The sequence below is a fragment of the Acartia tonsa genome, chromosome 11 (assembly GCF_053477335.1).
Source record: "Acartia tonsa isolate MP-2025a chromosome 11, ASM5347733v1, whole genome shotgun sequence".
In the NCBI taxonomy this organism is placed as follows: domain Eukaryota; kingdom Metazoa; phylum Arthropoda; class Copepoda; order Calanoida; family Acartiidae; genus Acartia; species Acartia tonsa.
Window position 1 is genome coordinate 25,127,934 of NC_137270.1, and position 27,880 is coordinate 25,155,813.

The window sequence follows — 27,880 nt, forward strand, 5'->3', positions numbered from 1 at the left end:
CTCCCATCAGACAACCAACTCTCTAAGATGCACGATCTTTGTCTGAGAAGTCCCAACTGTGCATGGTAAAGAGTTGCGCCTGTTTTGGGCCAAGGCATTCCCCCTACTCTAACTATTTACATCGCGGATCTGACATAGCAGCAGTGGGAACCATTTTTAACGTCTGTAGTCGCGGTGTCGGACCGAGATTCGAACCTTCCCGAGGACGAGCGGAGACGCTACGTGTTAAGCCACGGTCGTGGGTTAACCAGTTTAAATTAACGAATAGAGCAAACTGTACCGGATGGACGGACAGACCCTTATTATGATAAAAGTTTCGTTTTAAAAATATTAATAAAGCACAAGCAAAAAAACTCACCTTTATATCTAGTTTTCTTTTATTTTCTTCTATCTCAAGAATTTTATCTTGTGATTCTTTCTGAAAACAAATTGATGTGATAAATATATACTAGCGACTTCACCCCTAGCATCTAGGGGGTTCGTCCGTTCCTGTTTTGGGTGGGGTGTATTTTTCATTTTTGGGGGGTTGGGGTGTCCCACCACTCAAGGAATAACTTAAACCATCACAGGACCAGCAGGTATATTACCTGAAGAGTAAAGTCCATTCGGTTCAGTGCGGAATTAAACTTAAGCTTCAGACAGACAGACATTGTTCTACTTTGTATTATAGATATACCAAGAATAAGTGAAATATATCTAAAATAATATTTGGGGGGCAGATAAAAAGATCTTTATTTCTAATATATAAATTACAAATATTGCTCAAAATCAATAGTTTTAAAAAATTTATTCAGTTTTTTTTGTAACAGCTGTACATAAGCTCTAGAGTCAAGAATAGTTATTTCTCGTATCGTATTATAAACGGCTTTCCGCGGATATAGAAAGTACAATTATAAGATAAAAACTAGTTTTTTTAGCCCCGAGGTGCCGAAGGCAACGGCTAAAAAAACTGGTTTTAATCTTATGATTGTATATAATACGATGCTAGACATAGTTTATTCGTATTGATGAGAACCGGTTCCTATCCACCGGATTCGAATGAATACGAGAATAGTAATTTCTCGAATCGTATTATAAACGGCTTTCCGCGGATATAGAATGTACAATTATAAGATTAAAACTAGTTTTTTTAGCCCCGAGGAGCCAAAGGCACCGGCTAAAAAAACTGGTTTTAATCTTATGATTGTACATTTTTATATTCGTAGAAAGCTGGATATAATACGATGCTAGACATAGTTTTTTCGCATGGATGAGAACCGGTTCCTATCCACCGGATTCGAATGAATACGAGAAAAAATCTTCCAAATAATGCTAAATATTTTATTTTGATGTGGCCATGTAAATTCAAGATATTACCTTCAATATCTCCAGCTTTTCTGCAGACTTTTTCTCAAATAACTTCAACTCGTTTTCATCTTTAGTTTTATCTGCTTCATACTAAATAGATAATTATGTTATATTTTAGTTTCTTTAAAATAATGCTTCTTTCTTGTTTTTCAAATAAATTTTATGTTTAATTTAGTTGTGTAAAGAATATCTTCAAGATTCTATAATGCCGTTTTCTCATTTCTTTATAACTTTGAGGACTTCTATTAAATTTTGATCGGTTGTTTCACTGAATTGTCCAAACTTTTTAACCACTAATTGTATAATAGAAAAGTTGTAATTTGTGTATCATCATTGGGGATATACATTGTACATGAATTTATCAATCAATGTCTTATCCCTTTAGATCCCTGATTAATATAAGTTTTATTTATTGTCCACCTTCGAGAATAATTAGATTACCTGCAGTCTTTTTTGCTCAACCTCAAAAAAAAATAAGATTAGTCATTAAAAAATGGGCACTTTTTAAAAAGGACTTATTAACCCTTAACGGGTTTGTTTGAACGCCCGCCCCCATTCTGTTTTTTTTTCTGGATCATTTTCTCTGTTTTTGAACGATAAGGGGCTTAAAGTAAGTGACTTTTTAAATATGGGAATGATACATAATTGAGAATTATTCTTTTTTATATATCCAACTATATTTGTATATCTCCATCCTTACGGGCAAAGGATGCCAGCAAACTTGGCATTGTAATCCAGGTACAATTCAACCGCGTTCTATGCCTGCCTACCTACCGATTGAAGGCTAAAGATCTTAATATTTAGAAAATAATTATTTCATTACCTTGGCTTTGATTTCTTCTTTATCTATCTAGAATATTAAATCAGAAATTTAAATAATTCATAATAATTAGATTTGCTTATCTGTATAAGAAAATAAATAGAATATAACTTTGTAAGTAAAATTATTACCTCTAGTTTGACCTTCTCCTTAGCCATTTGCGCCTAAATTTAGCAAAGTCTTACAATATTTTGAAAAATTTTAATTCAATCATTTAGTTCTTAAATAAGTAAAAAAATTACTTACAACAAATCTCTTTTCCTCCGCCTAAAAACATATTTTTCATAAATGAAATTTAATTCAATGATTCAATAGAATTCTTTCAAAATAGAATTTTTTTATAAAATAATCCTACCTCAAACTTTATCTCCATCTCTCTTTGCTGACCCTAATCAAAAATATCAAATTGTTTTGAAATTTAACAAGGATGACAACATTCATAAGTAGCGAAGCTCAAAAATAATGAATGGATATCGGGAAAAAATATACTATAGTGCAGAATCATACAATAATCATTAAACTTGATAAAATAGAGAAATCATAAAGAATTTAAAATCACTTTTAAAAAGCCTCAATGAGACTTGATGGAAATATATAGAATATAAGCATATTAAATCCCTGATAATTTTAGCCGTCAATCCTGAATAGGAATAGAGAAAATCACAAAAACCTAAAAATCTAGGAATCGATCTAGCACCCCAATTAATAAACAAATCTTAATAAAACTTAGTGAAAATATGTTGAATACAAAAAAAAAAATAATCTCTTAAAGTTTCAGCCTTTTTATCTTGAATAGGAATTGAGAAAATCACAAAAATTTGGAAATCTAGGAATCAATCTAGCACCCCAAGTAACAGACAGATGGACAAAACTATGTATAGATTAGATGGGAATATGTCATAGGAATCTTCTTAAATAGGAGCCGAGAAAATCACGTTTTCCCCATAGCGTTACGGACGGACAGACTGGCGGACATAGTGAATTGCTTCGCTACTAAAAAAATTACAAAGTGGTATAACTCAAGGTGTGGGGATAAACCCAAACTAAATATTTGTGAATTGAAAATTATACAGAATCTTTTCATTTTAATTTTAAGTTGGGTTTTTAATTAAAGTAAAACAATAGAGGGGAAAGAGGTTAAATAACGTCCTCAACCCTCGGACCCGGTGCCGACTTTCAATTGTGTCTTTGAATATCAGACAAAGTCGTGGGAAATATTACCAGAGTCAAGTTACTAGGAAAAGAGAAGAGAACAATTTGCCAACAGACGAAAAGGTCCTCAACACGGGATCCAAATAATTATCTGGATTATATATCTATTCCTATACTTTAATTGGTTTTTATCAGCAAAGGTGCTGGGTTTAAATTTTTTTTCAGATACCTGAAATTTAATCTCCCTCTCCCTTGCCTCTATCTAAAAAAAAATAATTTTAATGACTTATGGTGTAAAATAATTATGATAAAAATGTATTCCATCTTTACATACCTTTAATTTCTCCACTTCTAATAATGTCTAAAACACAAAGAATAGATTATTTTCATCAGTCTAATTTAAATTTTATGAATTTTGAAAGAGGTGTCTTAACTTTTATTTTTATAGCTAGTCGGTGTTTTTAGTAAGTAGTAGATGTAAAATTTTCCATAGAATTCAGATATGCAATCGTTTTTTTTTTTGTAGATCTCTTATTTTTTAAGTAATTTAAGTTTTTTTTTTAAATTAAGTTGGTTTTTAGGTACTAAAACGCAATAAAAAAAGAAGAAAATGGCCATTATGAACAAAAATAGTAAGATCTTTAATTTGACACCTTACTTTTTGAATTCTGTCAGGTAATTATTGAAAAATCGAATTTTTAAACCTCGGTTTAATCAAAACTTTCAACATAAATATATCCTTAAATAGGCATAAAAATATGGGTTCATATATACTTTTAGAATCAGAAAAATATTACGAATCCATTGTAAGTAAAATTGAAAAAAGTATTATTTTGTACAGGCATTACTTACTTTACCCCCTCTTTACCCCTGATTTACCCCCTTCCCATTTTTACTCGCAATGATTTTACTCTTAAAGATTTAAGATGGTTGCCTGTATAATATAATTTAATATTTTCGTATAATTTCTTTTATTGTAGTTTATTTACTATTTTGTAAACTTTTTATTTCAATTTTGCTTAGAATGGATTTGTAATATTTTTCTCATTCTAAAAGTATATATAACGCCTATTTCTTATGCCTCTGAAATGATATATTTAATAGGGTTGGGACGGATATCCAGCAATTTCGATATCCGGCCGGTTCCCGGACATTGGAACTATCCGGATCCTGGATATCCGGCTGATTTTTACTGCCGGATATCCGGTAATTTGCCGGATATCGAGCGTTGGCCAGATATCCGGCCGGATACAGGATATTGAAACTATCCGGATACCGGATATCCGGTATCTGGTATTCGTACAAAAAATTTCTGGCCCAACCCTAACATTTAAGTTGAAAGTTTGTACTCTCGTGGGTTCAAAAAATTTTTTCAATAGATACTCAACAGAATTAAAAAAGCAAAGTGTCAAATTAAAGATCTTATTATTTTTGTTCATAATAGCAATTTTCTTCTTTTTTTGCGTTTTAGTTAAAACCTACTTAATTGTTTATAAAAAAATTAAATTACTTAAAAAATGAGAGGTCTACAAAAAAAAACGAATGCATATCTGAATTCTATGGAAAATTTTACATCTACTACTTACTAAAAACACCGACTAGCTATAAAAATAAAAGTTAAGACGCCTTCTTTAAGATTTTTTTCAACCAAGAAAATTTTTTTACTTGCCTCATTATTTTTCGTTGCAATTGCCATCTAAAATTTAAAACAGATATAGTTAATTTGTGTTTAATGATAATACTTTATTAAATGTAGTTTTAAATATTTAAAACTATATATTAACTGCACTAATTTAGCTTTCTGTCAGAGTCAGTCATACCGATGGCCTGACAATAATTATAGAAAAAGTTTCTTTTAAAGAAATAACTGAAGCGAACATTTTTACAGAAGTTTTCTCTATTAAAAGTCACAAAATCAGGACGATTACGTCCAAAAGAAGCTCGAACCCCCAACACCCCCATGATATTTTGGTTTATAGGTAATGTCAAAAATTATATAGATCTAGTAAAAAACATCGAAAACCCTATCAATACAGACTACTGACTAACGAAAAAAGGGATAATGACTGTAAATTGTAATATAGTAGCTATACTACTGAAAATAAAAAAAATCATACTTGCATCTTCTGGTCTTCTTTCTAAACATAAAAAATAAATTCAATTGTATATAATTTAATTAAAAATTAAATCTTTGTTAAATGTTTTAAAAGGGGGGAGGCGGATGTGCCATTTTTTGAAATCAAAAGTAAAACGCGCATGATCTCATCCCATAAAAGAGTCACTGCTTTTATGGAGATCAATATGGAACTGCGAAATTACAGCGGCGAAACCGCCGCTCCCGCCAAAAACTGCCGTTTCCTGCCGAATTTTTTTGTCTTTTCTCGCCTTAATAGACAATTTTTCAACTTTTTTTTTATAAAAACTTTCTTTATATTTTCACTCGACACTTGTATATTTTTTTTAATATTGACATGTTTGAAATAATAGTGTCACGTGAAAATATAAGGTAAATTTTTATGAGAAAAAAAGTTTATCTCAGAGGATGGAGAACTGTCTAATTTGGTAAAAAAAAAGCAAAAAAGAATTCAGCGGGCAACGGAGATTTTCGGCGAGAGCGGTGGTTCCGCCGCCGTTTCTTACAGTTCCATATTGATCTCCACAAATGCAACTGCTGTGCCAAATTTTAGAGCTGTAACTCTTTTATGGGATGAGATCATGCGCGTTTTACTTTTGGTTTCAAAAAGTGGCACATCCGTCTCCCCCTTTATCAAAATATGGACTTATTTGAAAAATCACATTTAAGACAAAACTACTAAATGTATATAGAGATCAACTTTAAAAAGATGTTAACTTTAAATTGTTCCCTAATTCGTTCTATAGTTACCCATGAAAAGATGCATGTAAATGTAAAGTTTGAAATTCTACCTGTCTGGAGGCTTCTCTCTAAAAAAGATAGTTGGATAATTATAATTCATATTTCTAGCATATCTATACAATCTATCAAGAATGGCTACTAAATCCCTCGGCAACCTAATTCCCCCGGCTACATAAGGAAAGAAGACTCATAAAACTTTACATAAAATTATACTATTTGTTAATTTATCTTTCTTTGTGTGTCAAAATAAATATTATCTAACCTAATAACATTTAAATATAAGATTACACATTGGACTAAAAAGGCCTTCACTTAAAGAAAGTACAGGTGGGTGGGGACTCGGGAGTCACTCCTCACTTCATTTTTTTGGGGAGGGGTGGCTATTTTCTACGGGTCAATATCTTAAAGGGAGGGGTTGGGACATCTCCAACCCCCCCCAAAAATGAAAATTTCCTTCTCCCAATTTTTTTTAAAAACAGAAACCTAGCGGTTAAAAACCAAACTATATATAAAAAAGAGAAACCTAGCTATTTAAAACTAAACTATCAAAGCCCTTTGATGCTAAAGGATAAAAAAGCCCCTAGAGGCTAGGAGTGAAGCCGCTAGTTTAGTATATATGATAATACAAAGTTTGATAAGTTATCACACAAATGATTGGTACTTCTTTAAAGGGAATATCTTATGGTTTAGAACTATTTTTGAGTATAGTCACTTTCATGACAATGCCTCTTTTGAGACTTTTTGTCGAATTTTGACAGTGGTTTTAGATAGGTTATTTTAGGTTAGGTTAAGTTAGGTTACACTGTAAAATTTTTTTTTTCATTTAGTATCAATTGATACGCTGGGGTTGTATTAGACCTGGACCCATAAGTGTGCTGTATTAACAAAATAAATATATAACACCATGTAGTACTATACACCGTAATAACTATTACTATACAGAGATAATACGTTTTTAGTATCAATTCTTACCCTACAGAATAACAAAAATTACGAACCAGAGTTTTAAAAACTTCCTTCTAGCGCATTGAATTTTATTCCATAGAGAGTATTACATAATACTATAAAAGGCACATTCTTTATTTAGTAATACATATTACTCCATAGAACACTAAGTAATACTCAATACAGTATTGGAATCTTCCTTATATCGTAATGAGGTTTTTTTGCTAGAACGTATAGGATGGAGTAGGATCTTGCTAAAAAATATTTTTTATCTTTAAAATAATTGTAGGTAAAGTTAAGTTTGACCACCGTAATAAAACCCTGAGAGTCTAATGGCGAAGCAAAATCTTACTTACATCAGATGATACAAAACCATGTACTATGTTGCCTATTTTTTCAGCAGCAAAAGCGGTAGCAGCAACTACAGGAGCCCACATCTTTATTCTTCAAGTTTCACTAAGTAACTAACACATAATCTTTTAAACATTACTCATGAATACTGAATAGTTATTGCGACAAAAAAAGAAATAGTCATTTTTAATATCTTTAATTTTGTAAAAAAAAACGTAGAAAATTAAATTTTAAATTTTTTAGATAAAAATATTACAAAAAAATGATTTAACTGTTTTTTTTATATTTTGTATTACTCATGAATAGGTATTGCGACAAAATAAGCAATAGTAAACAGGTTCAAAGTTCACAAAGGTTATTTCTCTGAAAGAAGTTGTATCAACTTTTTTTTTTTATAGCTATCCGGTCCTTTTAGTAAGTAGTAGATGTAAAATTTTTCATAGAATTCAGATATGCAATCGGTTTTTTTGTAGACCTCTTATTTTTTAAGTAATTTAAGTTTAAAAAAAAAAAATTAAGTCGATTTTAAGGTACTAAAATGCAACAAAAAAAAGAAAGAAAATGGCCATTATGAACAAAAATAGTAAGATCTTTAATTTGACACCTTACTTTTTCAATTCTGTCAGGTAATTATTGAAAAAATCGATTTTTTTAAACCCACGAGAATAAAAACTTTGAACTCAATTTTATCATTTCACAAGTAAAAAAATATGGGTTCATATATACCTTTAGAATCAGAAAAATATTACGAATCCATTGTAAGCAAAATTGAAAAAAAAAGTTTACAATATAGTATATAAACTACAATAAAAGGAATTATATGAAAATATCATATCATATTGTACAAGCAACGTCTTAACTTTTGAATTGGGTATAAAAATGGGAAGGGGGTATAGAGGGGGTAAAGAGGGGGTAAAAAAGGGAAGACGATAGTGTTGCCAGAACAAAAAATACAATTGGCCATTTTTATATTTTTTTAATTTTTTACTTTTTTTCAATTTTGCTTACAATGGATTCGTAATATTTTTCTGATTCTAAAGGTATATATGAACCCATGTTTGAGAAAATATTTAGGTCTAAAGTTTTTATTAAACCGAGGTTAAAAAAATAGATTTTTTCAATAATTACTCAACAGAATTTTAAAAGTAAGGTGTCAAATTAAAGATCTTACTATTTTTGTTCTTACTGGCCATTTTCTTCTTTTATTTTGTTGCGTTTTAGTACCTTAAAACCGACTTAATTATTTTTTTAAAAAACTTAAATTACTTAAAAAATAAGAGGTCTACAAAAAAAACGATTGCATATCTGAATTCTATGAAAAATTTTACATCTACTACTTACTAAAAGAACCGGCTAGCCATAAAAAAAAAGTTGATACACCTTCTTTGCAATTTTAGGTTAAGCTTTTATAGTTGAAATTCTTATCAACAAAACACAGACAGTCTGTTATTCATCTTTACAGCAGAAAGATAACAGTTTTTCACGGTGAAAATTTATATTTGTATGTAACTAGCTGCTACGCCCTCTAGAGGCCTCTAGGGGCACTTGAGTAGGGGAGAGTCGAATTTGATAACCCAATTTATTATTTTAGATTTTAAAAGAAAAATTTTAAAAAGATTTTTGGAAGGGGGGGGGGTTAATTTCTTTTCTAGGGGCGATTTCTCTTTAGAGGGTGGTGATACCCTCCCCCAAAATAGTTATAAAACTTCCAGGGACCTATGAGAAGCTACCCTGTTAAGGAAAACCTGATCGAATCTAATTTTTGCTAATTTTAGTTAAAATTTGGCTTAATAAAATTTGAAATTTAAATACTAATTTACAGACATATGTCTACTAGAAATTTATTCAATAGATCTTAGACGATGGAAATTTGAAACTGTCGGGTCAATATTTCTTTAATATTCCCCCTAGTTTCTAACTGTCCAAAGACGTTTATAACAATTAGGGAAAGGGTTGAATTTGGACAGGAAACCTAAATATTAAAATCTTTTCTAAATTTATACGATCCTGAAAGTTAATATTTACTGATATTTTCCAATAAATTTTTTCGTTTCGTCAAAATTTGGAAAAATAGCCAATATGGCTGTCTAGAAAAAACACGAAACCTCTACACCTAATATTTTCTCAGTGTTTTTTTTACTTTTTATACAATTTTTTTTAAAAATTAAATATTGATGAGTTTTTTATTTTTATAGAATGAATTATAAAAAAAATAATATTGGTTGATTGGTTTTTGCGATATCAGAACTCAGAACCATATCAGTTTTACTTTTAAACAATTCAATAAATATGAAAACTTTAAAAATTAAATATTGATGAGTTTTTTTTATTTTTTTAGAATGAATTATAAAAAAATAATATTGGTTGATTGGTTTTTGCGATATCAGAACCATATCAGTTTTACTTGTAAACAATTCAATAAATATGAAAACTTAGATATAAAATTTGTATAATAGATAAGACTTTTAAATAATTTATTCTCCCCTTTCTTTATTCCAAAAATCTCGATTTTTCTTTCATTGTCATATCCTAGTATTTATTATGTGTATTTGTATTGTCGTGTGAGTATGTGAGAGGGTTGTAAAGGATAGATAAATTACCACCCCCCCCCTCACATAGCTGTTAAGACTTAAGATTTTTTGTTTCAGGCTTTCAGCGTATCTACTCTATAATAATCCACCTTCCAAAGATCCAACACCCTACATTATCCAACCCTCCACCCTGCTTACTGTCTTCTACATTTCAACTCAACCATATATCAAACTTGCTAATATCATAAAGTGAAAGAAAAGTTAAAAAATAAACCACCAATAACCATTAAATAATGTATTAATCATTCTAACTCAAGTAATATGTACTAATTTATTATTTAACCTAACATACTAACAAAACAATAATCATAACTTTTTTTACTTTAATGAAATAAATAATCTAAATAAATAAATAAACTATGTTGACTTAAATAAAATGAAAATAAATATTTTTATTTTATTTGGATTGGAGTTAGTTTTGTAAATTGTAACGATTTGTCCTTGTTCTCTAAGGTCTCATATTTCCTGTATCATGAGTTGACCCTTAGCTTTATGCGGTCATAAATGTTCCCCCCCCCCCCAAAAAAAAACGCTTTTATCAATATACCTTGTATATTGGGGAATATTAACAAGGATTAAAACATCCATAAAAACTAGTACTGAAACTTTATGACAAACGGATACAGGAAGCAAATGCCTACATTACCAGAAATGAAAAAAGCTATCCGCTTTCTTACGGAGATTGACCAGCCCTAATTATAAAAAAGCTATTGTTCTGTAAGATTAAAACGATTTCTGAAACTGTATAACAAACGGATAATAACACAAACACTTAAATAGTTCAGAATAGTCGACAAATAGTCGACGGACAAACTGACCCTAATTATAGAAAATTATTGTTCTGTATGAACTTGAAGATCTCATATTTCTCATGTGAGTTCAGTTAAGTTGACCCTTCCAGTTTCCCTTCCTTAATCAGGTGACATAAATTTTTCCTCCCCGCCCCCCCCCCCAAAAATAAATATTGTACAGCGATTAAGGCGCGAAGATATGTTAATTTTATTTACCATAAAAACGAGTACTTTTATTATCAAACTGACATTATTCTTTTATTTTAGTAATTATGGGAAAATTGAAACAAATTTAAAATGCACGGAAAAATGTCTATAAAAATTTTAAAAAACTTAATTATGAAATAGCTTCGCTCCAAAAAAAATAAAATACTGAAGGGAAACAAACTAATCTCAAATCTTAAATATATATGAACATAGCTTTGTAAGTATGTCTGTCCAGGCGATAAATTTAATTCAAAAAATAGATATTTATCAAATTATCACATCGTATTATAAGCGTATGACCGGAAAGTAAAAACGATTTCTTTCAACTGAAGTCCAAAAAAACCGTATATAGTTATTCCGAATTTTACGATTTGTATTTAATAAAAGATAGACAGACAAAAAGAAAGAACTAAAATTATTAAAGTGATTATCTAAATTTGGTTACTATCATCATATCTTTGTAGTTTGTATAATTGATCAAAAAGCCTTCATAAAACTCCTAGGAAAGTTTTTTATCCGTGGAGATTAACAGACATCCTATTATTTTATTCTTTGGTTTTCAATGATAACTATGATATATAGACAGAAAGAACAGAAATGTACAATCGTTTGATTATTAAAACCAGTTTTTTTAGCCCCGAGGAGCCGTTTAACTATGAAAGAAATAGCTATCTGTCTTAAAGAACGAACGAATTAAAAAGTAAAAACTTTGTATATTTGTTTTATTCAAAAAGAGTAGGTTTTATTGCAATTAGAGTCTTCCAACTAATTCACTTACAATTTTGCTTCATATCCGTGTCATGTTATTTAGTTGACCCTTTTTAAAAAAATTTAAATTTCCCTTCCTTGCGAAAGAATGTTTTTAAAACTTAAAACATATGAAATGATATTATCACAGATATTATCATCAATCTATAATATAATTGGCCAAAAAGCCTTCATAAAGTGTTATAAAGCATATAGAGAAGTTATCTATATTCCAACTTTCAATATGTAACTTTGAAGCAATTTTGTTTGTTTTCTACATTACCGAATACTTTGTGAAATCAATTCGTCTTAAATGTAACTTTTCTTAAAAATAGGTTTCTAAAACTTGAAATATAATTTTTAACTTTTCTCACCAATGAATGATGAAAGTATAAATTTAAGAACAATTTGAAATATTTACCCTCTAACGGCTAATTTATTTACTATAATTTCATCGTATTAAATCCAAATTTAATCTTGTTTCTCCCCCCCCCCCCCACCCCAATTATTACCATACCATTACCAGGTTGGTTACGATATTATATATTTGTTTTTTATCCGTGGACCGTGTGACATGAAAGATTAAGCATCAAATCCTCCCCCCCTCCTCAAAGGGGAAATTAGCATAATTCTTACATGTCTACCTAATAATTATAAAACATACATAAGTAGCGAAGCTCTAAAATTATGAATAATAAATAGACCATTTGGAACAATGTATGGTTGTCTTTTGAAGCATTAAGCTAATAGAAAAACGTTAAAACTTAAACAATTGAATTTACAATTACATAATCCTAAATTTGCCTAAACTTAAAATTGTTTATTAATTATTTCTTATCAGTTCAGCATTTTGATTTTTGATTATTATTTATTATTGTCAACTGTCCTATCCCCTCCTAATATTTATGTTTTTCCCCCTTTTTTTTTTGGGGGGGGGGGGGGGAGCTAAACAGATATCCTATTACCTCCTAATATTTATTACATACAACACCAACCCCAATTTTAGGGGGTTACATGGGGGGGGGGGGGGGGGGGGGCGCGCATTACCACTCCGCCCATATTCATAATGAGCGGTGAAAATGGACAATTCAAAACATATGGAAAATAGGAATTAGCGAAGCTTTTCTATAATTTGTGTTGGTTATAAACGTCAGTTAGTATTACTATTTTATATAATTTATAGACAGAATACTTATTTTATAATTATACTTATGCATTTATGTTAATGTTCCCCCCCCCCCCCAAGAAACAAAACAAAACAAAACATATGGAAAATTCAAAATACTAGGAATTAGCGAAGCTTTTCTATAATTAGTGTTGGTTATAGACGTCAGTATGTTAGTATTTATATAATTTATACTTATAGACAGAATACTTACTTATAATTTTGATTATACTAATGCATTTATGTTAATGTTTTGCTTTAATGGATATTGTCATCCTTGTTAAAAATATTTCACACATCCGATCCCATTGAAGATATCTAGAATATTATAAATCTTAATAATTTCTTGGAAACCAACAACAAAGAAAAATTTGTAGGGGGTAATTAATGATTCCTTGAAATTTCATTTGCTTACAGACCTTTGAAGTGACAACATTTGAACATTTGTTTTATTTTTGCTATCGTTATTATGGCGGAACAAGGACAGAGAGTCACAGTTGGGCGCAGGCGCAAGCCGGTAGCGATGGATGCCCGTACACTTACCTGTACAGATCCAGAACCAAGTTTATACCCCGACCTGATGCCTGGATGGTACGCCCATTATCAGGTCCTTCACAGATCTTTTAAAGATATATCTTCGCTGCTTTACAGGTCGGGGTTCCAGAGTGTTCGGAATATGCAGGCGATCAGACTATTTAGTGAAGGAATTGGTATATACCAATTCCTTCACCAAGCCCTTCCATCTTCGCAGCGTACACGCGAACAAAACCAACTTGTTCTGCAGCAAATGGAAGCAAAATGCAACGGTTACCGTGACGACGTTATCCAGGCGTTAGCTGTCTATGACCGTGCGATAGGATTAGATGGCACAGTAGATCTATCAGATGAAGACGAATATCCCGATATCTCCGGCGATGTAAATCCATCTTCCGATGATGGAGATATTGACGCCATCCTGGAAGTTCTGGAACACGAAGGTGGCGCGAGCGAAGGTGACGAATATCCCGATATCTCCGGCGATGTAAATCCATCTTCCGATGATGGAGATATTGACGCCATCCTGGAAGTTCTGGAACACGAAGGTGGCGCGAGCGAAGGTGAAGGTGATGACTCTGATGAGTCAGTGATCATTATCGATTGAGTTGAGAATGAGATCGCATTCCTGTGAATATTTAGTTAGATTCCACATAAATAACATAACTTGACATATATATGCTATAATAATAAAACTATGAAAAATAATTTTCTTATTTTTATTTAATTTAATTTGTAATTGCGATGCTGCTCTATAATTTGAATTATAATTGAAGAAGTAAGCTCTGTTTGTCTGTAGCTAAGGATCTCGCTAACCACTGAACCTATATGGTTCTCCTTTACAGTACAGCTTCGTATAGGTCCTTAGATGGTTTTATTTGTGTACTTATTTTAACTTTGAATTGAAGACATAAATTTAAAATTATCAATAGCTATAGTATTAACTTTAACAAACAAAAACATTTAAAGTGCCACTAGAGGCCTCTAGGGGCGTAGCCGCTAGTAAACTTATAAAGAAGTAAGCTCTGTTTGTCTGTAGCTAAGGATCTCGCTAACCACTGAACCTATATGGTTCTCCTTTACAGTACAGCTTCGTATAGGTCCTTAGATGGTTTTAGGCTATTTTTCTGCCCTTTCATATCCCTTCGAATATAGAGCCTCTAAATGCTAGGGGCGCAGCCGTTTGTATCCAAGGAAGAGACTCGAGAGACGTTTGATATAGTTATTTGATATACTTAGGTAGGTAGGTAGGTAGGTTCGAATATAGAGCCTCTAAATGCTAGGGGCGCAGCCGTTTGTATCCAAGGAAGGAAGAGAGACGTTTGATATAGTTATTTGATAAAACTTAGGTAGGTTAGGTAAGCGTTCCACGTATTTAAAATTATCAATAGATAGCTATTTCTTGCATCGTTAACGAATAAAAGCTAACTATCTCGGACGAAAAATCAACATGTTTAAAATGGACGTACGGACATTCTGGTAATGATTATAGAGTTGCTACGCTTTCTAAATCGGACGGACCGACCATAAGAATGAATAAAAAAGTGTATTATTTCGAGTTTCTTATCACATTTATTTGTATCACGAATATGAATATGAAATGAAATGAATGAATTTATGAAATACAAAATGAAAATGAAACAATGAAATTGAAAAACGAAAAAAAAACAGACAGACAGACAGACATATTTACATTTAGAAATATAAAGTAGATTTGCTACTAAAAAATGAAACAATGAAATTGAAAAAAAAATTAAATGAAAATATTAAAACTAAAGAAAAGGGGTAGTTTCACGAAATGCATTTGAACTTAATTTAGTGAACCGCATATTTTATCCTGGTTAAATGGGTAAACTACATTTATATGGCATATATTTGAAATGAATTCAATTTTCTACCACGTAGTTTTTAAAATATCAAGACCTTAAAATTGTCTTTTTTGTGATATATGCAATTTAAAAAGACGATTTTCAAGTCTTGACATTTTAAAAACTATGTGGTAGAAAATTGAAATTTTTTCAAATATATGCCATATAAATGTAGTTTAACCATTTAACCAGGATAAAATCTGCAAATTTAGTAAATAAAGTATTATAAATATATCAAAAATAGTATATACAAAATTTGAAAATATCCCCCCCACCAATAAAAATAACCGCGGGCGCTCGGCCCCCTAGCCATATAACCTAACCTAGCCTAACCTAATCCAGTCATTTAGTCGGGGGGGGGGGGGGGGGGGATAATTGGAATTCTAGTAAATAAAGTAAATATATCAAAAATAGTATATACAAAATACAAAATAGATTTTTACAATTTTTATCCCCCCCCCCCCCCCCCACCAATAAAAATAACCGCGGGCGCTCGGCCCCCTAGCCATATAACCTAACCTAGCCTAACCTAATCCAGTCATTTAGTCGGGGGGGGGGGGGGGGGGGGGATAACAACACAAAATAACAATAAATTAACAGTAAATATCAACAATAATCAATAGAATTGAAATGTATTATTGTTGATATTTACTGTGGCGTGCGCACCTATTGTCAAATTGAAAATAGGTTGCACACGTTGAGGTTGACGTTCTTGCTGTGGCGGGGGTGGGGGAGGTGGATTGTTGTCGGCGGGAAGGGGCTCTGGAGGGTCGTCCTGCTGTTGAGGGTGGTCCGGCTCTTGAGGATGGTCCGGTTGTGGTGGTTGATGGGGAACATTGACATTATTATTGTTCCCCATCTGTTGGATAACCTGTTGACCTTAATAAATTAAATCAAAATTAAAATTAAAATCTCTCAGGAGGGTGGTCGATAGATCGATGTACATCCCCAGTGATTTTCCCTTCTGTAGATTACAATTAGTTCCATAAAAGCCAAAAAAAATACATTTTAATTAAAGATCCAGCTTAGATTTTTTGACGCATTTTTTGGAGCTTCTCTTTTATGGATGTTTTCATCCTTGTTTTATAATAATCATGTAAGCAATTCTGTATGATATTTACTATTAATTTAAAATAAATGGTTATTTTTTCCAAACCATAAAATATCTCAACGCAATTAATTAATTAAATTAATTCCAAAAGGTGAATTTATTATTTTAGAGTAAGGTTACTGGACAAACGTATTATATATAATACCTACCTAATTGTCTTGCAGCATTACGGCGTCGTTGTCGTCGAACTCGACGCTGGTCATCAGGCTGGGGTGCAATAGCAGCCACAACCGGATCATCTCGGAGGGGGGCCTCAACAGGAACAGGAAGAGGAACAGCGACACCTTAATAAATTATAAATGTATAGAGTCGAAGCAAAATTTTAAGTAAATTTGTTGGAAAACTGCTTCATACAGGATAATGTTTATGGTCATACTTACATTTCTAGGACTTAATTATAGAGTTGCTTCGCTTATAATATTATTCTTTGTTGTCCAAGGAATCAATATACCAAAAACCAGATCAAACGGATAATTAGATCACATAAAATTTTGTTGTTATAAAAGTAGAAAAATCAACATGTTTAAAAGGGACGTACGGACATTCTGGTAATGCTTATAGAGTTGCTTCGCTTTCTAAATCGTACGTAACTACATCATGCAAAGTTTGAAATCGATAGGACAATTCTAACATGCCTAAATTAACGAATAAAAGCTAACTATCTCGGACGAAAAATCAACATGTTTAAAATGGACGTACGGACATTCTGGTAATGATTATAGAGTTGCTACGCTTTCTAAATCGGACGGACCGACCATAATTATAGAAAAGCTTCGCTTTTAAAAAGGTAAAAAGGAGAACCCGATCGGTTCATCGGTTAGCGAGATCCTTTAGTATAAGGATTATTTATTCATTATATTACACTTTGTGGAATAAGTTATAACTATAAAAACAAGGATGACAACATCCATAAAAGCGAAGCTCTGAAAAGGTAGGACAAACGGACATTAACACTTGTATAATGTCATGTTTATAATTGTTTATGGTTATGGTTATGCATTTACGGACATTCTGGTAATGATTATAGAGTTGCTTCGCTTTCTAAATCGTACGTAACTACATCCTAATAAATAAATAACTAAAAATAAATAGAATTCAATATATATTATACCTTGACGTCGTTCAAGTATTCGCTGGCTCCTTCGTTTCGTGCTGCTGGGTACTCTAGATTTCATTATTCGTTGATCGTTCGGATATTTATACTGAAATAATAATTTAATAATTAGTATTTTATTTTTCATAATGCAAATGCAGATATAATTAATTTCAATTTCAATTCAATTTCATCAAAACGTTCACAATATACGTATAAAAACACTGCAAAATCAAATATTAAAAAATAATTAAGTTTATAAGTTTATTTTATGCGTATATAAAAACTAATTACGCATTAAAACAAAGAGAAAGGCGGTCAAAAGGTAGAGAAAGCCATTAAAATAAAGGGGTTGTATGCAAAAATGTAATTTCCTCATTACCTTCCGATAAGCCGCTGAAATTTATTTTGCCTTTTCTCGGCAGTTTTCGGCGGTTGCGCCGCCGTTTCTTCTCCCCTTAGTATCCAAGTAACTTGAAGTTGGCTGGCCCATGTCTCGTTCGTCGCCAACCTACTATTTAACTTTAAATTACAAATTTGTAAAATGTAAATTATCTTTATAAACCAACCTAATGCCGTAAAATCAATCTTCGAATAAACCAACCTAATGCCGTAAAATCAATCTTCGATATTTATTATTTAGAAAATGTTAAGATTTTTAATTTGTTAATACTAATAGTCTAATAGCATGAAAAAATTTTATCTTTACATACCCTTTAAAATAAGTGGCATCCGAGAGGTCAATATCCAAACATATATGGGTGGGGGAAAAGGGTTTTACATGTAAGTAACATTTAACACCTTTATAGTCCCCCCCCCCCCAAAATAAAGGGAAGGGCAATGGGCTGTTTATTTTACTCTAGTCTCCCCCCCCTCCCCTTTTAAGGAGGGTTGCTATATGAAAAGAAAGGGTTGAACTTGATTTTGAATATAACCCCCCCCCCCCAAAAAAAAATACAAAGAATAATCCCTTTATTTATTTAAATTTTCCTTTATAAAAATTTTCCATAATATATATATGACGACACCTTTATTATACATAGAATATATGAAAAGAAAGGGTTGAACTTGATTTTGAATATAACCCCCCCCCCCCCCCAAAAAAAATACAAAGAATAATCCCTTTATTTATTTAAATTTTCCTTTATAAAAATTTTCCATAATATATATATGACGACACCTTTATTATAACCCCCCTTTATTTATTTAAATTTTCCTTTATAAAAATTTTCCACTAATGCTGGGTGACGGGAGAGAGTTTTTTTTTAACTTTTAAGAAAGGTTTATATATATGACACCTTTATAAATTATAACCTTATATTATAATGGCCGATAAATTGATGTACACTCCCAATGATGATGCACAAAATTACCCCTTTTGTAAATAACAATTCATAGTTGAAACGTTTTTACACTCAACTTAATGAAGCAACCAAGTCCCAAAATTCCCCAAAATTGTTGAGCAAACCAAAAAGAAAACGTTGGTATAAAACTTTGTTTTTAAAAGATATGAAATGATACAGATATTCATCATATCATTATCATCCATCTATTCTATAATTGGCCAAAAAGCCTTCATAAAGTGACCTCAAAGCTGACAATGTCAATGGTAATCCTTGAATGTTATGTAACTTCCAATATGTAACTATGAAGCAATTTTGTTTGTCTACATTACCGAATACTTTTTTAATTCTATTCATCTCAAATGTAACTTTTCTTAAAAATAGGTTTCTAAAACTTTAAATATAATTTTTAACTTTTCTTACCAATGAATGATGAAACTTAAGTATAAATTGAAAAACAATTTGAAATATCCAGCCTCTAACGGCTAATTTATTTACTAAAATTTCATCGTATTAAATCCAAATTAAATCTTGTTGGTTCCCCCCCCCCCCCTCCTCCTAACCATTACGTTATGATGGGTGGAGAAAAAAAGATTACATATAATTATATTCAAATAAGAAGTGTTGAAAAAGGGGGGTGGGGCAGGTTTCAAATAATCTTTAATCTTTTAATCTTTAATCTTTTACGGAGGGTAAATTAAGTGTTAAATTACCCCTTCTGCAGATTAAGCATCAAATCCTCCCCCCTCCTCAAGGGGAAATTAGGAGAATTCTTAGTCTTACATGTCATATAAATATTTTCCAACACATCCCATGATTTCCCTCGTACTTCGTAGTAATTGGATTAGTTATACCCCCCCCCCCCCCACACTTTCTTTTATGTGTGTTTATTTTATCCCTTACTATTCCAAAAAATAAAATTATGGGTGGAGTTACTGTTAAGTTGTTAACCCTTTTCTTCCCCCAATCATCCAATGTAAGCGGTAACCTGGCCATTCTTTCTCACCACCTTAGGCTTAAAGTCATAAAGTCATAATTAATATTAATCTTTTTTTTTAGTTTTAGTTCAGTTACAACATCGTTAGAGAATGGCTGAGCCTGACTCTAATAAAGTTATAGTAGGTGACGATGATGACAGTGAGGTTGTCCAAGCTATGCCTGACTCTTCAGTTACGCGTACTCGTAGTTTGCGTGAACGTAAGACGATCCCCGATGCAAGCATACCCGATGTTTTGGATGAGGTTGACCTTGATATGTTGGAGGAAAAGGAGGGTTTGGGGTCCCCCCCCAAAAAAATAACCCCCAGTGATAACATTAGGTAATAATAATATTTTCATTTTATATTTAATAATGTTATAAAAAAACTAAAAGGGGTAGTTTCACGAAGTTTATTTATTAAGCTCAAATGCATTTCGTGAAACTACCCCTTATAAAATTAGTGGGTTTCGTCGTATTTTTACTTTTTATTTACTATTAAGCTCAAATGCATACCCCTAATAAAATTATAATAAATGGGATTATGAAAAGTAGTAACTTTTTATCTTAGGGTAGGTAAATGTTATTTATTTATTTAATTTTCAGTTGCACTCCAGGGTCGGTAATGTTGGAGGAGAAGGAGGGGTTGGGGACCCCCACAAAAAAAATAACCCCCAGTGATAACATTAGGTAATAATAATATTTTCATTTTATATTTAATAATGTTATAAAAAAACTAAAAGGGGTAGTTTCACGAAGTGCATCTACCCATGCTAAAAAAAGTATAGAAATGGGATTTTTACAGTAACTTTTTATTTATTAAGCTCAAATGCATTTCGTGAAACTACCCCTTATAAAATTAGTGGGTTTCGTCGTATTTTTACTTTTTATTTACTATTAAGCTCAAATGCATACCCCTAATAAAATTATAATAAATGGGATTATGAAAAGTATTGTATTTTTACAGTAACTTTTTATCTTAGGGTAGGTAAATGTTAAAAAAATATCCTTACTTACTTTTGGTCAGGTTAGGTTGGGTCCTCCATCCATCCTCCGGGGCGCATTCCTTCCATGTTCAGCAACTCTCGGTGCTCTACACACCAAGAGAGGCCATTTTTTTTTAGAATATAATCCCAAATTTGGTAAATTTGGTGGGTTCTAAAAAGAACCAGAGAAATTGAAAATTTATTTATTTATTTAATTTCAGTTGCACTCCAGTCACTTCAAAAATAGCTGATCCACAACGTGAACGGAAGCGAATAATAACAAAGTTGTGTTCACCTCCAAGGGTCAAGAAAAGAAGAACAGAGTCTTCTCCACAATCGAGGTAAAAAAAACAAGTAGCCAAATAATTTTTTTTTATTTTGTCCAGAGGGCAAGGGAAAAATAATATTAATTAATAATTAAAATAATAGGCTATTTTTTTAAGGTCAAAACCTGACAGCCCAGAACCTGAAAATCCAACTTCACCCCCCAAACCTTCTCCCCAATCGAGGTAAAAAAAACAAGTAGCCAAATAATTTTTATATTTTGTCCAGAGGGCAAGGGAAAAATAATATTAATTAATAATTAAAATAATAGGCTATTTTTTTAAGGTCAAAACCTGACAGCCCAGAACCTGAAAATCCAACTTCACCCCCCAAACCTTCTCCCCAATCGAGGTAAAAAAAACAAGTAGCCAAATAATTTTTATATTTTGTCCAGAGGGCAAGGGAAAAATAATATTAATTAATTATTTTAAGGTCAAAACCAGCAAGCCCACAACCAGCTTCACAAACAACACCAGATACATCACCAATGCGCCCACTCAACGTAACGCCGCCGCCGTCTCCATCACCTACAAGTACAACAGCCACACCTAAAGCCGCAGCTGGAGACACACCTTCTTCAGCACAGTCATCCCCAGCTGGAGAAAAGCCAAAAGGGAGAGGTGGCCGTACAAGTACAACAGCCACACCTAAAGCCGCAGCCAAACCTAAAGCCGCAGCCACACCTACAACACCAGCTGGAGACACACCTTCTTCAGCACAGTCATCCCCAGCTGGAGAAAAGCCAAAAGGGAGAGGTGGCCGACAAAAAGGATCCAAGAATAAACCCAAGATGAACAGTGACAGTACGGAACATATGTTCATCAGAGGTAAGCTTAAATTAGTATAATTAATATCAATAACATAGGTAGTAACATTAAAAATTTAATTGACAGGATGTCTATTTGTCTGTACTTAAATAAAATACATTATATTATATTTATAATTAATAACCATACAATCTCAACCGTAAATACATAAATTTCTAGAATACTAGTTTGTTTTACTTTACCTATAATATATTAAATTAACTGTTCTATTGATTACCTAGACTGCGTGGGTACAGTACAAGGGGACACACACTCGCTCTATGACCGCCTTGATGGGAAGAGGATAACATATAGTAATGGTGATAAGGTACAAACATAAATACTAAAAATAATAATAAAATGTAGAGGGGGGGGGGGGGGGCAAAAGTGACACTTTTTGAAAGCAAAACTAAAAGTCAAGAAAGGAACACAACTAAAAAAAGAGTTACAGGTGTGAGATTATTAAATAAAATGTTTAATAAAATTAAAATTACTTCAGGTTTATGTCTACTTGGTTAAAGTGCTTGAAGATCATGCTTACATGATCCCCAACTACCCTGGAAAGGGTCAGAATAAGACCCCGTGGGGGCGGGGGTGCAAATACTGTAACTTCCATACCTGGGATGGCACATACCACGTGAAAGAATGCCCCACAGATCCAGATGGAAGGAAAGATTTTATAAATCAAGAAACTAACCTTCTTAGGTAATAATATTAAGTTGACATAAAATAACACGATGTATTAAGTATTCATAAACATTGATTAAAAATATATACTGACGGACAAGGTGAATTATAGAGTAGCTTTGCTAAAAAAAAATAATATTAATTGCTTACCTGTTTAGGAGGTTTCGCCATCACTGGATCAATGACCACAGAGATGTTTACCGAGAGTATAGGAAGGGAGTGAACCTGGCCAGCTTTCAGAGGAAGTTTCAACAGGCCCAGGCAGATGCTGAAGTTATCCATGAAGTCAAAATATACGTCACTGCCCTAGAAGCGCTGCGCCACATAACAGGAAAACTGGTTAATAATGAAAGTTTCCTTCGCTTTAAGGTAAATGTATGTTTAATATTTTTGATCATATTTGCTGTTATCTAATGTCTCATACCTATATTTTTTTAAACAAAATTAATTGAAAATGATTGCTAAAATCGAAATATATCTTCATGTCAGTTAGAATAGTGTATTTTTTAAAAATAGGTTGAAAAACATACTAACTTTAAAAAATTCGCTTTAAGGATACGGATGCCAATGCCTTTGACCATATCGTCGCCAAGCAGGTCGGTTTACTTGAGAAAGGCAAGAAGCAGGATGCACCCACCAGCAAACAGCTTCATAACTGGCTGCAGGGGCAGCACAAGTATTACATGGAATCCTTCAAGAAGATTTTAGAAAATAAAGGTATTAATAACTATTAACTATTAAGTATTATAATTTATAAACTAAAACATTACTAAATAATTTCAAAATCTGAAAGAAATAACAAATAATTAATTTAAATTATCTTCACTTCCGCGGGTGTGTACATTGCCGAAATCGAAGGAAAGGTGCACACCTGCGGAAAAAATGTTAATATTTAATTATTTTAAATAATCAATATTATCTTTGTTTCCGCAGGTGTGCACCTTTCCTTCGACTTCGGCAATGTTCACCACACCGACTTCATTGCAGGTAACCTAAATAAAATAAATAAACTATTATTATTTATTAATGCAATTACAACTGCAGCAGCTACATAACCTGAATTAAATAAAGTAAAGTAAACTATTATGAATGAATAATATAAAAGAATTACTAATTTTTCAGTAACTGCAAACTATACCGATGCAGACGGTCCCAAAGAATTGTTGCTCGCCTGTGAACAGGTATAAGTTTAAAATTAATTCTTAGAAATTTAGAATGACCACAAATACCTAAATGATAATTTGATTAATTACTTATGTTTAGATGCCTAAACCCGATGCTTCCGGCCGCAGCATCTACGAATATTTCGAAGAACTGTTGAAAAGGTTTGGGCTTGAGCATTATCAACTTCTCAGCTCCACATCCGACTCGGCTGCCAACTGTGTAAAGGTAATGAAAAATTATAAATTATAATTATAAAATCATAACTATTTAATAGTTTTTTCTCGCATCGTATTTTAAATGGCTTTCCGCGGATGTAAAATGTACAATTGTAAGATAAAACCAGTTTTTTTAGATGAATATTTGAATGAATACGAGAATTAATATTATAAAACAATACCATTAGAAAGTAAATCATTAATTTATTTTTCATTCTTTAGTCCGTCAAGATACTCAATGAAGAGCACGGGAAAACCCCCACAGAGTATACAAGTTTCATGAACCATGAGGGAGTCAGTGATGATGATAGTGATAAGGAAGACACACCTGAGGCTGATAGTGAAGATGAAATCCCGTTGGATTTGTTTATAGAAGATTTAGATGAGGTTGAGGATGGTGTTGTAGAAGCCGAAGGTGAGGGTCAGGATGGAGATGAAGAAACCCTGGCAGGAACAAGACAAGGCGATGGCGGCGATGGCGGCATATCAAGTGCGATTTTCTACAGGTCCATCGCCATCAAAGATCCACAACAAAGAGAGGGTAAGTAAAGTTAAATTAAATTCATTCCCAAAAAATTCAATGAATTACATTTAATGATTTACAGGGGTAGTTTCACGAAATGCATTTAACTAAATTATATTAATTTATTAAATTATTTCTTTTCAGCAATCACAAATTTCGGGAAACTAATAGAAGAGAACATCCAAAGAACAATGAAATGTGATGAGCAGAAATGTGGACTTATAGTGGGAGGTGTTTGCCTCAACCACCAAGTGGAGTTGGCGTTGAAGCAGGCTGCCAAAGTTGTAAGTAAATTAATTAAATGATTAATAGAACCAACTAAATAACTTATACAGTAACTTAAAAAGTTAAATAATAAATTATACAAAAACGTGAAAATTAACAAATATTATATTTTTTTAGAAAGGGAAGGGGTACAACAGAACCATAATTAACCTGGCAAAGCTGGTCAGTAAAATTATGAATAACAAGAAGCTGCGTCGCATTTTGGTAGAGAGTGGACAACGTATGCTTACCAGATACGTGGAGACGAGATGGAGCTCCAGAATGAACATGATAAAGCGGTTCTTAGAGTTGTTTGACAACAAACCACTACTTCAGAAGGTGAAAAAATCCGTGCAGGATCAGAAAGGTAAACCCAAAAAAGTTAATTATAATTTTAACAACAATTTAAAACTAACAAAATTACCAATTTAAATTTCTCTCTGTCCCTTAATTAAACAAAAGAGAAAGGTAACAAATAGAAGTTTATTAAAATTTAAACTAAATAAATTATTTCTTCTCTCGTTCCCTTAATTAAAAATTAGAACTGTATATATCAATAGAATTAATTTTTAATTTTTAATTTTTATTTTAGTCAACAAGAAGTTTGACAATCTGTGGCCAACACCTGACCAGGTTCTTGCCCTCAGAGAAGTCCTGGAAGTGTTGGAGTGTGTGGATACCATGCTGACAATTCCTGCACAAGCCCATGAGGCCACAATCGTCCAGATGTTCACCATGCTGGATACGGTGTTCTTTACCCTACGGACAAGTATGCCTGGCAACTTATTCGCTAGACGTGTATTCAAGTTCCTTCACCTGAGAGTTAACAAGATTGTCCGTACTAATGCAGGATGGCAAGTCTGTCTCTACCTACACCCCCTGTCACGCAGTCATTTGGAAATGATTGCGAGTGGCACACAAAGCTATACGGTGACACAGGATGAAGCAAAAACAATTTTACAACAAGCACCCAAAAATTGTAGGTTGTTGGGTGAACGGCTACACCGAATCTCACTGAGAGCCAACCTAAGTCCTGAAGAAAAGGCAGATGAAGAGGCCGACCTGCGTAGAGCTAATGCGGATGCCGACAATGAGGATTCCGAAGCTGACGAGTACGAATCTCCAGAAACTGCACCTCCCACAGGTAAAGATATACAATATTAATTAAAATAGATAATAATAATAACATTAGTTAAATAATTCAATTATCATTTTTATTAATTATATTTATGTATTACAGGCATGATGACACCCATCCAAAAGATGTTTTGGAACAAACAACAAGAGTTCAAAGAAATTCAGGCTCAAGCAGCAGCCAAGAAGAAAAAGAAAGAACAACGTGACAAACAGAAGGATCCCCTGGACGTCATGAAGAAACACCTGAAAGCTGGGCTGAAGGATTGGAGTAACATAGAAGAATCCAAGTTGCATGCCTTGACATACGGTTACCAACGTGAAGTCGCTAAGATAAAGGAGGAAATTGCGAAAGTCAAAAAATCTAAGTCCAAGGATTTCGATGTTGAAGAACGCCAGAAACTGTACAAACAAGGAGCAATGACCGCAACCCACAGGATGCTTACTGCCAGGTATGAACATGTTGCAGAGAAGATATGTTATCCACCTGGACTTGTCAGTTTGATGACCAACTTCAACAACTTACCTGTTTCTAATGCGAGGTGTGAGAGAATTTTCTCACACCTCAAATTAGTTTACTCATCGAGGCGGTATAACCTAGAGAAAGAAACCATCCACGCCATCATGTTCTTGAAGATGAACAAGCTAGTCCCCAAGAAGTCCCAAGCATTTTGGGATAGGCAGGTAAAAGTTACCAAGAAGACAGCAACCAAGGAACTGGAAAAGTGAAATAATTCTTGTAAATATGTTTATCATATTAATTATGTTGGAAAGAAATAAAGTAGAAGTAAAGTAAAACAAATAATTTAATGAAATAATTTTGTGTTTTTTAAATATCTGTATCATTACCATTATAAAATAAATGTTGTAATAAAACCCAAAAAACTGTTTATTGATATATTTTTTTTTTGGCAGTATTGTTATTTAATTTAACAAGGATGAATAATCAATAAGTAGCGAAGCCAAAAACATTACTCAAATCATACTTGTCTTGTGTCTTTATGCGTGGATGGTCTCTTGCTCGAGGTTCTAGAGTAAATAAGTTGGACATCAAATGAAAGTAAATACTAAATATCCAAAAATAAATTTGAATTTCAATTAAAGGGTGATGGAAAAAAATAAAAAATGCGTACTTGCCGCTTCGCTTATATTATTGTACATTCAAACATCAGTAAACCAAAAATCAGACCAATCGGATAATTAGGTCACATAAAAATTTGTTGTTAAAATGTAAAAAAAATACGGACATTAATGTCAGAACTGAATTATCAGAATGCGAATATATAAGAGTCTAAGCAAAATTGTAAGTAAATTTGTTTAAAAACAGCTTGATAATCAGGTTTAATATGAGCGTACATTTAAAACCGAGTTTCAACGCAAAAAAAACGCGGAGCCGAATCTAGAAATACGGCTGCGGATGTGTGTATATTTGGTAACATATGGTTTTTAAGTTTAATTTAAGGAAATAGACCGTTAAATCATATTATTACTGTAAAAACTCACTTTAACCTAATGTGGAGCCGAGCCGTTCTGAACGACGTAAAAAAATGCACGGAAATTCTTTTCGAACACAGGGATTCAATATTTTTAGGTAAGACTTATCGATAAAACACACCCGATACTTTGTAATTTTGGAACGATATAAAAAAATAAAAAATAAACATAATTAAAAACAAAGTATGGAGCTTGCCGAATTATTCACAGTATAAAATCTGTGCGTTTAAAATTGAAATTACCAAAAGGCAAAATAAGAATAATTAAGTTATAACGAACAGACTTATCACTTTATATTTACAAATTATTACAAAATCCTTACCTTAATATACAGTAAATGATTATGTGTACTGCCTTCCGAAATAGAA

The 27,880-nt window shown here is 32.4% G+C and overlaps 5 protein-coding genes across 10 annotated transcripts in view; 3 read left to right on the forward strand and 2 right to left on the reverse strand.

Annotated features, from left to right (window-relative positions):
- The window catches only part of LOC145331692 (uncharacterized), a 109,715-nt gene that overhangs the window by 5,714 nt on the left and 76,121 nt on the right, over window positions 1-27,880 (reverse strand). Inside the window, exons 1-13 of one of the 5 annotated variants that reach the window (XM_080176497.1) lie at window positions 7,496-7,634; window positions 6,245-6,262; window positions 5,437-5,457; window positions 4,989-5,015; window positions 3,654-3,680; window positions 3,549-3,581; window positions 2,523-2,555; window positions 2,414-2,434; window positions 2,299-2,331; window positions 2,171-2,197; window positions 1,789-1,809; window positions 1,357-1,437; window positions 359-418 (exon numbers count right to left, since the gene is read on the reverse strand). The exons of 2 other annotated variants lie outside the window; for them this stretch is intronic. In XM_080176497.1, coding sequence (XP_080032623.1) covers window positions 359-418; window positions 1,357-1,437; window positions 1,789-1,809; window positions 2,171-2,197; window positions 2,299-2,331; window positions 2,414-2,434; window positions 2,523-2,555; window positions 3,549-3,581; window positions 3,654-3,680; window positions 4,989-5,015; window positions 5,437-5,457; window positions 6,245-6,262; window positions 7,496-7,576 — 483 coding nt within the window. In that variant the 5' untranslated portion in view covers window positions 7,577-7,634. Of the gene's footprint in view, window positions 1-358; window positions 419-1,356; window positions 1,438-1,788; window positions 1,810-2,170; window positions 2,198-2,298; window positions 2,332-2,413; window positions 2,435-2,522; window positions 2,556-3,548; window positions 3,582-3,653; window positions 3,681-4,988; window positions 5,016-5,436; window positions 5,458-6,244; window positions 6,263-7,495; window positions 7,635-27,880 lie in introns of those variants that run through there. 2 more of the 5 variants (XM_080176498.1, XM_080176494.1) reach the window with 2 other exon arrangements.
- Window positions 15,958-19,310, reverse strand: LOC145332222 (uncharacterized). Of its 2 annotated transcripts, XM_080177178.1 has the most exons (4): window positions 17,980-18,379; window positions 17,616-17,706; window positions 16,654-16,788; window positions 15,958-16,272 (listed from the first exon to the last, which is right to left on the reverse strand). In XM_080177178.1, exons 2-4 carry the CDS (start codon window positions 17,677-17,679, stop codon window positions 16,010-16,012), a joined length of 462 nt encoding a protein of 153 aa, XP_080033304.1. In that variant the 5' UTR covers window positions 17,680-17,706; window positions 17,980-18,379; the 3' UTR covers window positions 15,958-16,009. The 2 variants fall into 2 exon arrangements, with proteins under 2 accessions (XP_080033304.1, XP_080033303.1); XM_080177177.1 differs by having other exon boundaries at window positions 17,616-19,310.
- On the forward strand, window positions 19,374-21,428 carry LOC145331693 (uncharacterized). Its single transcript, XM_080176500.1, has 4 exons — window positions 19,374-20,258; window positions 20,522-20,605; window positions 21,123-21,242; window positions 21,345-21,428. The coding sequence occupies exons 1-4, from the start codon at window positions 20,029-20,031 to the stop codon at window positions 21,412-21,414; spliced, it is 504 nt and encodes a 167-aa protein (XP_080032626.1). The 5' UTR covers window positions 19,374-20,028; the 3' UTR covers window positions 21,415-21,428.
- On the forward strand, window positions 21,700-23,920 carry LOC145331689 (uncharacterized). Its single transcript, XM_080176489.1, has 7 exons — window positions 21,700-22,052; window positions 22,274-22,359; window positions 22,531-22,736; window positions 22,877-23,087; window positions 23,273-23,435; window positions 23,652-23,705; window positions 23,841-23,920. Exons 1-7 carry the CDS (start codon window positions 21,713-21,715, stop codon window positions 23,903-23,905), a joined length of 1,125 nt encoding a protein of 374 aa, XP_080032615.1. The 5' UTR covers window positions 21,700-21,712; the 3' UTR covers window positions 23,906-23,920.
- LOC145331685 (uncharacterized) lies at window positions 23,895-27,679 on the forward strand. The gene is made up of 6 exons (XM_080176477.1): window positions 23,895-24,107; window positions 24,320-24,638; window positions 24,765-24,904; window positions 25,023-25,251; window positions 25,477-26,028; window positions 26,125-27,679. The coding sequence occupies exons 1-6, from the start codon at window positions 23,982-23,984 to the stop codon at window positions 26,745-26,747; spliced, it is 1,989 nt and encodes a 662-aa protein (XP_080032603.1). The 5' UTR covers window positions 23,895-23,981; the 3' UTR covers window positions 26,748-27,679.

Excerpts from the sequence above, each read along its gene's own strand:
- LOC145332222 (XM_080177177.1), bottom strand. The coding sequence starts at position 17,745 with ATGAAAAATAAAATACTAATTATTAAATTATTATTTCAGTATAAATAT. Across the intron at positions 16,789-17,615 it reads AATACTTGAACGACGTCAAG|GTGTCGCTGTTCCTCTTCCT; the intron begins GTATAATATATA and ends TAATTTATTAAG. Across the intron at positions 16,273-16,653 it reads TAATGCTGCAAGACAATTAG|GTCAACAGGTTATCCAACAG; the intron begins GTAGGTATTATA and ends TAATTTATTAAG.
- LOC145331693 (XM_080176500.1), top strand. The coding sequence starts at position 20,029 with ATGGCTGAGCCTGACTCTAATAAAGTTATAGTAGGTGACGATGATGAC. Across the intron at positions 20,259-20,521 it reads ACCCCCAGTGATAACATTAG|TTGCACTCCAGGGTCGGTAA; the intron begins GTAATAATAATA and ends TTTAATTTTCAG. Across the intron at positions 20,606-21,122 it reads ACCCCCAGTGATAACATTAG|TTGCACTCCAGTCACTTCAA; the intron begins GTAATAATAATA and ends ATTTAATTTCAG.
- LOC145331689 (XM_080176489.1), top strand. The coding sequence starts at position 21,713 with ATGCGCCCACTCAACGTAACGCCGCCGCCGTCTCCATCACCTACAAGT. Across the intron at positions 22,360-22,530 it reads CATATAGTAATGGTGATAAG|GTTTATGTCTACTTGGTTAA; the intron begins GTACAAACATAA and ends AAATTACTTCAG. Across the intron at positions 23,706-23,840 it reads CCACACCGACTTCATTGCAG|TAACTGCAAACTATACCGAT; the intron begins GTAACCTAAATA and ends CTAATTTTTCAG.
- LOC145331685 (XM_080176477.1), top strand. The coding sequence starts at position 23,982 with ATGCCTAAACCCGATGCTTCCGGCCGCAGCATCTACGAATATTTCGAA. Across the intron at positions 24,905-25,022 it reads TGAAGCAGGCTGCCAAAGTT|AAAGGGAAGGGGTACAACAG; the intron begins GTAAGTAAATTA and ends ATATTTTTTTAG. Across the intron at positions 25,252-25,476 it reads ATCCGTGCAGGATCAGAAAG|TCAACAAGAAGTTTGACAAT; the intron begins GTAAACCCAAAA and ends TTTTTATTTTAG.